Genomic DNA, 12,048 nt, shown 5'->3' with positions numbered 1-12,048 from the left:
TTTTGAAGTCTCATTAGTTTACAATTCTGGGTGAGTTTTCGGAATGTTGGGGCCGGTGAATCTGTTAATGTTCACAAACGATGCCTAAACAAAACGACCAATATTTTCGGAATATTTTATCAGGGTTAATGAATTGTGTTGTACAGTAGTTGCATGGGTTTATATACATTGCCAGAAAATTCTAGATCAAATTATTGCCTAAAGCTTGCGCTACTCATCCTTCTACTTTATCCATTATGTATTAGTTAGAGCACGAGCGACTTCGTGAAATGTTTAAACTGCACTGCAAGAGGAGAGGAAGTATATTGTTTTTCCTTCTTCTTGGTGTTCAGCTTCACACTAACTCACACTGGCTTTCAGCGATGCTGAGACATGAAACGGGTAAGAAAGGGAATTTAATGGCTTTAGCTTGAATTCGTGCAGAGATCCTTCATTTTCACGATGCAGAAAAGAGAACGAACCGAGGACTATTTTCAGGACTGACAACGGTGGTGTTTGAAACTACCATCTGCCGAACGCAAGCTCAATAATCACATGATCGTACTGCATAGACAAATCACTCCGTAGAGTGTCCTTTTAGGGGCGCGCGGCTGTGAGCTTTCATCAGGGAGATAGTTGGTCCGAATCCCACTGTCAGTAGCCCTGAAGATGGTTTTCTGTGATTTCCCATTTTCACACCAGGCAAATGCTGGGGCTGTACCTTAATTAAAGCCACAGCCACTTCTTTCTAACGCCTAGGCCTTTCCTATCCCATCGTCGGTGCGACGTAAAGCCGCTAGCAAAAAGAAGTGTTTTTTTTTTTTACTTCTCTCTAAATACTGACATACAGAAAGTATCAGCAGTATTAACCACTGTTCTATTAAAATCATAGAACCTGTTCAAATTTCTTTTTTTTAGTTTCTAAAAAATAGTTTTCCAACCAATGAAACTTTATTCCGAACTGCGAAACTTGTAGGCGAGTCTATTTTAAAAAGTAATTCAATAATTTCATTATACCGTTTCATTATATCGTACTAATAGTAGTCCGGCTCCTTGGCTGAATGGTCAGTATAGAGGGCCCTGGGTTCAACTCCTGGTTGATCAGGAGATTTTTACCCGCCTCTAGTCAATTCATTTGGCTTCGAGACCGGTATTCCGTACATCCTAAAACACATCCCTTTGCTCATACAAAACACATCACAGTTCGAACCACCACAGAAACACGCAGTATTGAATACATCCCGCTCTATAGGATGGGTGCCATGAGGTTATATATCCACAGGTCCCAAATAATTGGGAAGGGGGAAATATTAATGAAAAAAAATAAGCATAAAATTGAACACCATCTTAATATGATTCTACGTCCATTTGTGTGAATTAATAAATTCGTGTATACATATTTTCCCCATCGGATAATTTCATAAATTGTACAATGAAAGGGAGAAATACCGTAATGAACTCGACCTACCATGCTGTACTACTCTATTACACTACGCAAAAGGAGTTAGAATATTAGATTCGATTAAGTTCGATTCCAGTTTATGAAAGTAATGTGTACATTTTGTTATGAGAAGTAAACTGGAGTGAGTACAAAAGAGAGGAGTACTCGGTTCAAATCTCACCACTGGTCATTCTAAAAGTACCCTTCCATGGTTTCCCATCAAACTTGAGGAAAATTCTGGAAGGAATAGAATTCTGGTAATGACCACTACCTCAGGTACTCCTATCCTACAGTCAATAGACACATGTGTGTCCTTCAATCCAGCTTATGTTAGTATCGTCTTTCTTGCAGAGTTATATGAAAAAAATGTTGACTTTTAAAGCAAAAATTTCTTCATTACTGGAGTGTGATTCACTCGAAGTATTACAAGAGATGTGTGATTTTTAAATACTAATTGAATCAAGCCCTAAAAAAGTTATATAAGATATATCCTCTCAGAATCCTGGAGGCCATCTAATCCTACACTTTTACTAAACTTTCTTAAATACAACATTCAGACTAACATTTCGGCAGCTAACGTGCTTTACATTACTACGTTAAGTGCAAGCAACGCATATATTCTGTCCTTTCGTAGAGTGCTTCAGTATTTGCATAGTGCTGGGCTGCTGGCGAAATATTGTTACGTTAGGTGTTGTCTTCATTTCTTTTAATGGTGGACGTTGAGTAAAACATATAATGTAACCTATGGTTGTAATTTTTTTTGTAAAAAATATTGTTATTTGTCTGTTTATAGTATATATGCCCAGTACATTAAAATAATTTTGTCGGTGACGTTTAGGACCTGAAGAGTGAGATTACTGGTCTGACTGTATATAATGAAGAGTGGAACGAAGTGTTATACTCACCAGGCAAATGCTGGGGCTGTACCTTAATTAAGGCCACGGCCGCTTCCTTCCAACTCCTACCTAGGCCTGTGTCGGTGCGACGTAAAGCCCCTAGCAAAAAAAAAAAGAAGAAGAAGTGTTATACTTGGTTTAAGTGTGTGAGATATATATATATATATATAGAGAGAGAGAGAGAGAGAGAGAGAGAGAGAGGGGGTGAGATACTCATTCATCACCATTGGTCTGTGATGGTGAGGGTTTGCCAAATAACATGTTGTTTATCTCCTTACACTATATATTAAATAAATTGAAAAAATGACGTAATTGTGGTTTTATTCATCTTTGCCTGATATCGTGAATTTTAACACCGCAAAGCATCGTCAAATATTGAGTCGTTATCGAATATACCATTATTTTGTTTTAAGTAAAGGCGATTATTCAAATATAAATGTAATTTGAACAGCTCCCTTAAAGAGTGTTTAGCTGTAAAGAATATTGAATGCCTTTCTTCAATATCACTCAGTTAATAATTTATAACTTCCCGTAAATTGCGTATGAAAAATAAAGTAGATATTTACAAGAGGAACTTAAATGTATCTTTAATTTTAACTCCATTTCAAATTTGAAGTACGAAAGCGGCTCCGCTGGTATTTATTGGTGCTGAAATACGCAAGGCACGTTCCGGTAGGTATATTGGCACCAAACGAACTCCTGATAGGCAACATTCCGATATCTCGGCGTCTCCAAAAACTGTAAAAGAAGGTAGAGGGGCGTAAAACCAATAACAGTACTTTCTTTTATGACCAGTGACTCGTTCCTCATTCGCTGCTCACAGTGCAAGTTACAAGTGTGCTTTGATCGTCTGTGGTTGAACACTTTGTGAAATGTAACTCCGATAGATCACATTCGCATTCATAGGTTTTTATTTCACACTTTAAATTTTCCAGCATTCTCGTGAGAACAAGGTTTTTAAATTGGTAGCCAATATTGCACATACATACTGACGTTGTGTGGCGCTTTCAGTGTTACAAGCAACGTCATCGACACCTAGGAATGATAATGTCGTGCCGACTTTTTATCTGAAATTGAGATATTTGGACCAAAGTTTGGAAACCTCTGTTCAATGACGAAAATAGAAAAAAAATTAAATTACACTGTCCCCCAGTGACCAGTTATGAAACCACGTATATGTGAGTAAGTAAAACTTTGCGTGAAATACTAGTTGACCATTGATAAATATCAAATATTATAGATTTAATTATCTGAAATTATTATTATTTAATATTACAACTAATGAAAGATCAAGTTAACAAATTATTTGTTGCAATTAGTAAATTAAGTAAATTAATATTTCCAAGTGAAAAATGAAATGATTTACACCTTTCATGTAATATGAGTTACACCAGCGTCCCTGAAAATGTACTGAAACACAATGAAATCCTCATAATATGAAAGAATCGTATGCCTAGTAACAGGCGTATTAAATAAACATTTTTAATGTTATCAATACATGCGTGTCTCTAAAATGATATTCATCATAACAATCAATGGACCTATTAAGAGAGACTACAAATCTTAAGAAAAACACGTTTTTATTACCTCTCCGGTAAAATTAGTTAATTCGGACATTCGAGGTTTTTTAGTTGTCGTTACGCTTTTTTGACCTCTGAGTGGGATGGGTTCATTGTAAGTGACTCCAACCTGAAAATATTGCTGGCATGATAGAGGTCCGAGTGGTCCTAAACTGGCTCCACAAACGCTCCTCGAGCCCATATATAGTACAGTATACCATGAAACTAATCAGTTTTTATTTTCCGGCAGGTCCTACCAATGTCTGGGAGACAGGGATCTCGAGGAGTCTTGCTGGTGGATGGCAGGTTAATGGACAGGAAAGTGGTCAGCCAAACAATATATTCTTCAATCAAGCAAATAGGCAAGATGCTCCAAATCGTTACGTAGACAACCTTCCTTGGAGCATGAGGGACCCTGCATCACCAGAAACAGAGAAAAAAGACGAGCGTAAGTAATCGACAAAAAATACAGTAGTATTTGACACTTTTTATTGGAGTAAGTCTTTTGGGTTTTCGTCCTATATTGACATCGACGGGTTGCGTAGTTCCGATGGTAGAGCACTGTCTTATGAAATAAATTTGGCACGTTCGATCCTGGCTCAGCCCGATGAGCCCAGGGCTAAATGGTTAGCGTACTGGCCTTTGATTCAAGGGACCCCGGGTTCGATTCCCGTCCGGATCGGGGATTGTAATCTTAGTTGGTTATTTCCACTGGATCGGGGACTGTGTATGTGTGCCGTCCTTAAAAAGAAGAAAATAAAAAACAAAACAAAAATGAGAAAAATAAGAAAATATCAGTAAAAAAGTCTGAAAAGGAAAAAAACGGTGGTACTTGAAGATGCTTAAATGCGTCAGTACTGTGTCGGTAGATTTGTCGGCATCTGTAACAACTGTGTAACAAAATTATGGTACCTCGGCGTCTCTGAAACCATAAAAGTAATTATGGAAAAGCCAATAACATTATTATTTTTTTAAACACTCATTCCGTGCCACTCAAACCCGCGCGAAAAAGTGTTCCATCGCTTCGTGATAAAATGAGGCCGGGTTTAAAACTCCACATGTGAGTTGCCACGGCGTTACCGGTACCAGATTACATTGTCTTGACCTGTCACCGGATGATATCCGTATTTTTAGATCACTGATGAGGTACCTTGGAGGAAGGTTATTTAGAACCGATGCAGAAGTTTCCATCATGTTCTGACGTCAGACGCTTGACCTTTCCATACTGAGAAGAGTACCTTCGAACACCGTTACACAATCGCTTAAGCACGCGTGGGTAATATTTGTTAAGGTAATTTGTATCAAACCCACGCTATCTACACTAATAAATGAGAGTCGTAGTGTAGCGATCTATAAAGGTAGGTACCGTATAAAAATGAAAATACACATCAATATTAATGAGGCAATTCTAGATATCGCAGATACTTAAAGCTAGGCACTAGGGAAACTGATACCCCTAAGACCCCTACAAAAAGCATAATATTTCCAAAACTCCCATGAGGGTCGACTGGATGGATTCGAATTTGAAGCTTAGGAGCAAAATAGCTTACATACGGAAGTGTAAGGTTCATTCACCCAGAGAGAAACGCCTTAAATTATGACCTACAATCTTCATTGGCTTAAGACATTACTGAGGGTCCAAATTATTTTTAAAATCAACCCCTAAACGTGAACAATCTTGTTTTAATGCATTTCTAGTTTTGATATAATTTCTCAGTTTGATAAATTTTTTGTCTTGTTAAATTTATGAGAAGATATAATTTATTGTTTTTATACATTTCTTGCAATATTTTGTTTTCATGTAATCGTTTAATGTTTTGTTATGTAATTTATGCACAAATGTAAATTTCGTTCTTATACTACCGTAAAACATTGCCACCGGTTTAACTACCATTTGCAGTTCTTATAACGATATGAATGTCAAGAGGATTTTTTTTTCGAAATATTAAGAAGAGACCTAATCTGCTGTTTAATGCACATCGAAATGTGGCGGTATACAGTATATATGTACAGCAGATAGACACAAGAATGAAAACGGATATGAATTAATTAGACACATCCAGTCACCCTAGAACATTAAAATTTGGAAGCAGAGAAGCTAATACTCGTACATCCGTAGAAAAATCTAAAAATTATGTAACTCCCCGGCGAGGCCGAGATGGGGATCGAAATTTGGGGTTCAGAAATAAGGTAGGGTACGTATACAAGCGTGCATACTTTTTGACCATATGGGAAACTTTCAAAGATATATCAGATACACTGTGTGGCCAAAAGTCATGGAAAGACACTGAATGCGATGTTAATAACGAGTTCCTCCTCCACGAACCCTCAAAATGGCAGCAATTCGGCCAGGCATCGACTCTATAGGGTGTTGGAATCGTCCTGGAGGGATCTGGAGACACGCATCTTGCACTGCTATTCACAACTAGTCTTGTGTAGTTGGTGCAGGGTTCATGGAGCATACACCAGCATCGATAGCATCCCATAACTGCTCGACTGGATTAAGATCTGGGGATATGGAGAGCCAATCCATGGTCCTAACTTCACTGGAGTGCTCCTCCAACCACTTGCGTGCCACCACAAAGCGGTAACATGGCGCATTGTCCAGTTGAAACATGTCTTCTCTATCAGGGCACTCTAGGGCCAGAAAGGGATGCAGATGGTCTGAAGGAATGTACACATAACGTGCACCTGTCAGGGATCCCTGCAGCCGGACAATGGGGCCTAATTACGACCATGAGCCCAGACCAGAACTAGGCCACCTCTTACCTGTACATAACCTTGTTGTCACGCAGGATCCATAGCTTCATGGAACACACACCACACTCTCACGCTCCCATCAGCTCGATACAACTGGAACCAGGATTCATCGGACCATACTACACGCCGCCACTGTTCCACGGTCCATTGCCGATGTTCGCGGACCCTGCACGTCGTTGAGCTCGGTGTTGAGGTATCAGCAAAGGGACGCGAGTTGGTCTCGGCTGATGAAGACTATGCGGTGCAGTTGCCTCCTTACAGTCCTGGTAGAAATGGGTTCCTGTCTACCAGCATTCAACTGAGCGGTGATCTGACTCACAGCAGCCAATCCAGCGCCCAGTATGGTTCTGCGGAAGCGACGTGATGTCCGTTCTTTAAACACCTGTGGTCTTCCCGTGCGGCGTGTGGTAACATTCTCTCTGCGATATTGAATATCCACCCTCGACAGTGTTGATCTCGGAAATCCGAATTCGCGTGTAATCTCCGCAATGCTACGACCCATGCGCCGTGCAACGATGATCATCCCACGTTCAAAGTCGGTTAACTTGTGATGTGTTACCATGGTGACGACAATGGTGTCTGTGACAGACTGCTCGGCTACGCCGCAGCTAGTCGCAATGCTCAGGGGTCATACAAGGCACATTTTCTAATGAATATGCATTTATTAATATTATTACGTAACATGGTCTGTTACACCACTGATAACAGAACAACTGAGGAATTGTTTGTTATGAGAGGGAGGAGTGCAACCAGTCAAGAAAGCCACACAGTACGGCTGAGAATGTTGCCTCATACTCCAATTTCTGAGGATTCTTTACTGGGCAGGAGTCGTCTTAGCATCCCCAGATCCATAATGATCCTATGTGCCATGGATTCGTTTTTAAATAATAATAATTAAGGTATGAAGGCTTTCGCGGCCGGTGTCAATATAATAAAAGTCTTCCGGGCTATTGTGCCGTGGTCCACTCCCCTCATTCCTTTCAGACATTTCGACTACTGCTGCGGTAGTCATCTTTTGTACATACCTGTAGGAGAGCGTACCTACACTACGCTACAGAAGATTACTACCGCCGCAGTAGTCGAAACGTCTCAAAGGAATGAGAGGAGTGGACCACGCCACAATAGCTCAGAAGATTTTTAGAAGAAGAAGAAGAAAATAAGACACCGGGTGATTTGGGTCACGTAATTTGCATTCGGGAAATGGTGGGTTTGAATCCCACAGTCGTAAGTTCTGAGGATAGTTTTCAGGGGTACCTTAATTAACCCCACGCCCGCTATCTTCTAATCCCAGATCTTTCCTATCCTTGTGTCGTTTAAAACCTTCGGTGGGTGAGTGCGGCGTTTAAATAATAATAATAATAATAATAATAATAATAATAATAATAATAATAATCATCATCATCATCATCATCATCATCGTACCGGGGCTACAGGGTCTATCTTTGTGTATCCCATGAGCTGTACTCTGCCATGCCCATCTCTGTTAAAGACTCTGAACTGCGAGATAAGTAGTATAATTGGACAGTTCTGGCGCCACCGCCACCTCCGGCTCCCAGTGGCCGCCTCCACCTCAGCCAGTGGCCACCTCCACCTCCACCTCAGCCAGTGGCCTCCCAGTGGCCTCCTCCACCTCAGCCAGAGGCCTCTTCCAGTGCTGCCAACTTAACCTAACTAGCGCGAGATAAACAAAGCCACGTGCTTTTTGACAGACAACAACGCACCGCTAACCTCAGTACTGCCATCTTGACGGGCCTAAACCTCAGTAGTGCCAACTTAACCTCACAAGCGCGAGGTAAACAAAGCCACGTGCTTTTTGACAGCCACGTGCTTTTTGACAGATTTGTAAACAAAGCCACGTGCTTTTTGACAGCTGTCATCGACAACAACGCATCGCAAACCTCAGTACTACCATCTTGACGGGCCTAAACCCCAGTAGTGCCAACTTAACCTAACTAGCATGAGGTAAACAAAGCCACGTGTTTTTTGACAGCCACGTGCTTTTTGACAGATTTGTAAACAAAGCCACGTGCTTTTTGACAGACAACAACGCATCGCTAACCTCAGTACTGCCATCTTGACGGGAATAAACCTCGGTGGTACCAACTTAACCTAACTAGCTCGAGATAAACAAAGCCACGTGCTTTTTGACAGCCACGTGCTTTTTGACAGCTGTCATCCGCCATCTTTAAACTACAGAGCGCTGTGCTGCCCTCTTTCGTCACCTGTCATCGGCAGTGCTGCCATCTTGGCGGGCCTAAACCTTAGTGCTACCAACTTAACCTCACTAGCTCGAGATAAACAAATCCACGTGCTTTTTGACAGCCACGTGCTTTTTTGACAGCTGTCATCCGCCATCTTTAATCCATAGAGCACAGTGCTGCCCTCTTTAGCTACTTACCTTTGAAATGTGGTGGCGGATAATTTGAAAAATGCTTTTTGACAGCAGCCATCTTGCATCGCAAACCTCAGTGCTGCCCTCTTTAGCTAGATACCTGTGGTAGTAGACAATTCCACGTGACAGCAGCCATCTTTAATCAAGAGAGCACCGTGCTGCCCTCTATGTGGTGGCGGCAAATTGAAAAATTCCACGTGCTCTTGTTTGGGAACAAACTCACGTGCTTTTTTGACAGCTACCATCCACCATCTTTAATCAACAGAGCACAGTGCTGTACTCTTTAGCTAGATACCTTTGAAATGTGGTGGCGGCAAATTGGAAAATTCCACATGCTCTTGTTTGGAAACAAACTCACGTGCTTTTTGACAGCTACCATCCGCCATCTTTAATCAACAGAGCATAGTGCTGCCCTCTTTAGTTTGAAATGTGGTGGCGGCAAATTCCACATGGTCTTGTTTGGTAAACATAGCCACGTGCAGCTATCATCCGCCATCTTTAATCCAGAGAGCACCGTGCTGCCCTCTTTATCGCAGTAGATGTAAATTCGTCACCTGTCATACGCAGTGCTGCTATCTTTAGCTAGATACCTTTGAAATGTGGTGGTGGATAATTTAAAAAGAAAAATTCTACAGCAGTCCTCTCTCGACGCTAATTGCATAAGATGGCGGCTATACATGACTCCTTAAGGGTGCTTACGCAAGACGGCTGCTATACAAAGGTTCTTATGAGACGCCCTTGGGATGCTTGCGCAAGATGGTGGTTATACAAGGCTCCTTATGAGACACCCTAGTGATGCTTGCGCAAGATGGCGGTTGCTCTTATGAGGCGGCTTAAGGGTCCTTGCACAAGATGGCTAGAGACGCCCTAAGGATGCTTGCGCAAGATGGCGGACACAAGATGGCGGCTATACACGTCTCCTTATGAGACGCCTTAAGGGCGTGGCGGTTGCTCTTATGAGGCGGCTTAAGGGTCCTTGCACAAGATGGCTAGAGACGCCCTAAGGATGCTTGCCCAAGATGGCGGACACAAGATGGCGGCTATACACATCTCCTTATGAGACGCCTTAAGGGTGCTTGCGCAAGATGGCTGCTGCTCTTAGCTTAGAGGCTAACGTGTCGTGCTAGTTCGATTCATTAAATTTAGGGCTTAAATGCAAAATGTTAAATATCTCGAAAACGATGCATCGTAGAGCAAAACGGACAAAATTTTTCCGCCTAATACGTAGGTTCGTAGTATCAGGAACAATAAAAAACATAGTCTAATGATGAGATCAACGGTTCGATTCCTACTTAAGCCCTTTGCCATTCGCAGCTATCTATTTCTACAAGATGGTGGCTGCTCTTATGAGAAACAAGATGCCTTGAGACGTCCTAGGGATGCTTACGCAAGATGGCAGACACAAAATGGTGACTATACATAGCTCCTTATGAGACGGCCTAGGGGTGCTCGCACAAGATGGCGGCTACTCTTATGAAGAAAGCTAGCTTAGAGGCTACTGCGCAAGATAACAGCTGCTGTTATGCATGTGGTGGAGGGCAATTTGAAATTCTATGTGCTTAAACAACAGAGCACCCTGCTGCCCTCTTTAGCTGAAATGTGGTGGTGGATAATTTGAAAAATTCTTTTGACAGCTATCATCTTTAAACAATGGCGACTATACATAGGCTGTTAAGGCCTTATCATTCTCCTCCTCCTCCTCCTCCTCCTCCCCTCCTCCTCCTCCTTCTCTACCTCCTCCTCCGCCTCTTATGTCAAGGCATAGCTTTATATCGAACAAGTTTAAACCTGCATCGCGAAGGCAAGCGTGTGCAGCGATAACATTATTGCGCATGTTTAGAATTTCGAAACATAAGAAGAGTAGAATCAAACGCTGTACTCGATACGACATGTGATCAGAACATTGATTGATGCGTTCAGAAAACAAAATAAGTGATCAAGACTAGAATCGAACGATGTACTCAATACATCATGTGTTTAGAATATGTCAGGGGATACGCTTGTTCTAAGAAGATCAGATTGAAACATAACAAGACTAGAATAGAACACTGTAATCGATGTTGTTAACTTCAACATGTGATCAGAACATTGATTGATGTGTTCAGAACACGAAATAAGTGATCAAGACTAGAATCGAACACTGTACTCAATACAACGTGTGTTTAGAAAATGTTAGGGGGTACCCTTGTTCTAAGAAGATCAGAATGAAACATAACAAGACTAGAATCGAACACTGTAATCGATGTTGTTAACCTCAACATATGATCAGAACATTTGTTTGATGTGTTCAGAGCAAAAGTACAATTTTGATGATTTGCGCAGCTAACTCGCTCGGTAAACGATGTGGCCAAAGTATAACTTCAAATTATTTACCTTCCATCATTCGTCTTGTGTGTAAAAATCAGTCGAACAAGCTATCGCATAAACATAGCTGAAAAAAAATCGTGATAGGGTATGGAACCCAGGGGTTACATCTTGTCAGAAGAGCAAAAAGGATGAAAGGACTCTTCCTCCTCCTTACCGCACATTCCTTGGCTAAAGGGCTAATGGGCTAAAGGGCTAAAGGGCTAAAGGTGCAACAACCTCGTCGATCGCTATCAGCAAGAACGCTTGTACTTTGTAGAAAATTAATCTTTATTTGTAAATGGTTTCATGTTCAGAACAAGGAATGGAACCTAGGGGTTACGTCTTAACGTAATAAAATCCCCGAGGTGCGATGAGTTACGTTTTTCGAACTAGTGTTTGGAACACTGAACTTTTCAAGATGATAGCAGAGAGTTTAGCAATGTTCTGTTGTTGGATTTTAAATTTCGCGCTACAGCATGCATAAGGTGGCAGCCTTGAGGTTTACCGCCGTAAAGATGGCAAGAGTGAGGTTAACAATGTTCTGTTGTTGGATTTTAAATTCCGCGCTATAACATGCATAAGGTGGCAGCCTTGAGGTTTACCGCCGTAAAGATGGCAGCAGTGAGGTTAGCGACGCTCTATTGTCCTTCAAAGTGAGGTTAGGGTTCGTCAAGA

At 41.5% G+C, this 12,048-nt stretch overlaps 1 protein-coding gene across 2 annotated transcripts in view; it reads left to right on the top strand.

Moving 5' to 3' along the window:
• LOC136875625 (pancreatic lipase-related protein 2) overlaps window positions 1-12,048 on the top strand; it is an 89,823-nt gene that overhangs the window by 1,146 nt on the left and 76,629 nt on the right. The window contains exon 2 of one of the 2 annotated variants that reach the window (XM_067149165.2): window positions 4,126-4,323. The exons of the other annotated variant lie outside the window; for it this stretch is intronic. Within the exon in view, the coding sequence (XP_067005266.2) occupies window positions 4,126-4,323 (198 nt within the window). The remainder of the gene's footprint in view (window positions 1-4,125; window positions 4,324-12,048) is intronic. 2 annotated transcript variants of the gene reach the window in all.

The sequence above is a fragment of the Anabrus simplex genome, chromosome 6, assembly GCF_040414725.1.
Source record: "Anabrus simplex isolate iqAnaSimp1 chromosome 6, ASM4041472v1, whole genome shotgun sequence".
NCBI lineage: Eukaryota > Metazoa > Arthropoda > Insecta > Orthoptera > Tettigoniidae > Anabrus > Anabrus simplex.
The sequence above is the reverse complement of the archived record's forward strand: the minus strand, read 5'-3'. Positions and strand labels throughout refer to the sequence as shown.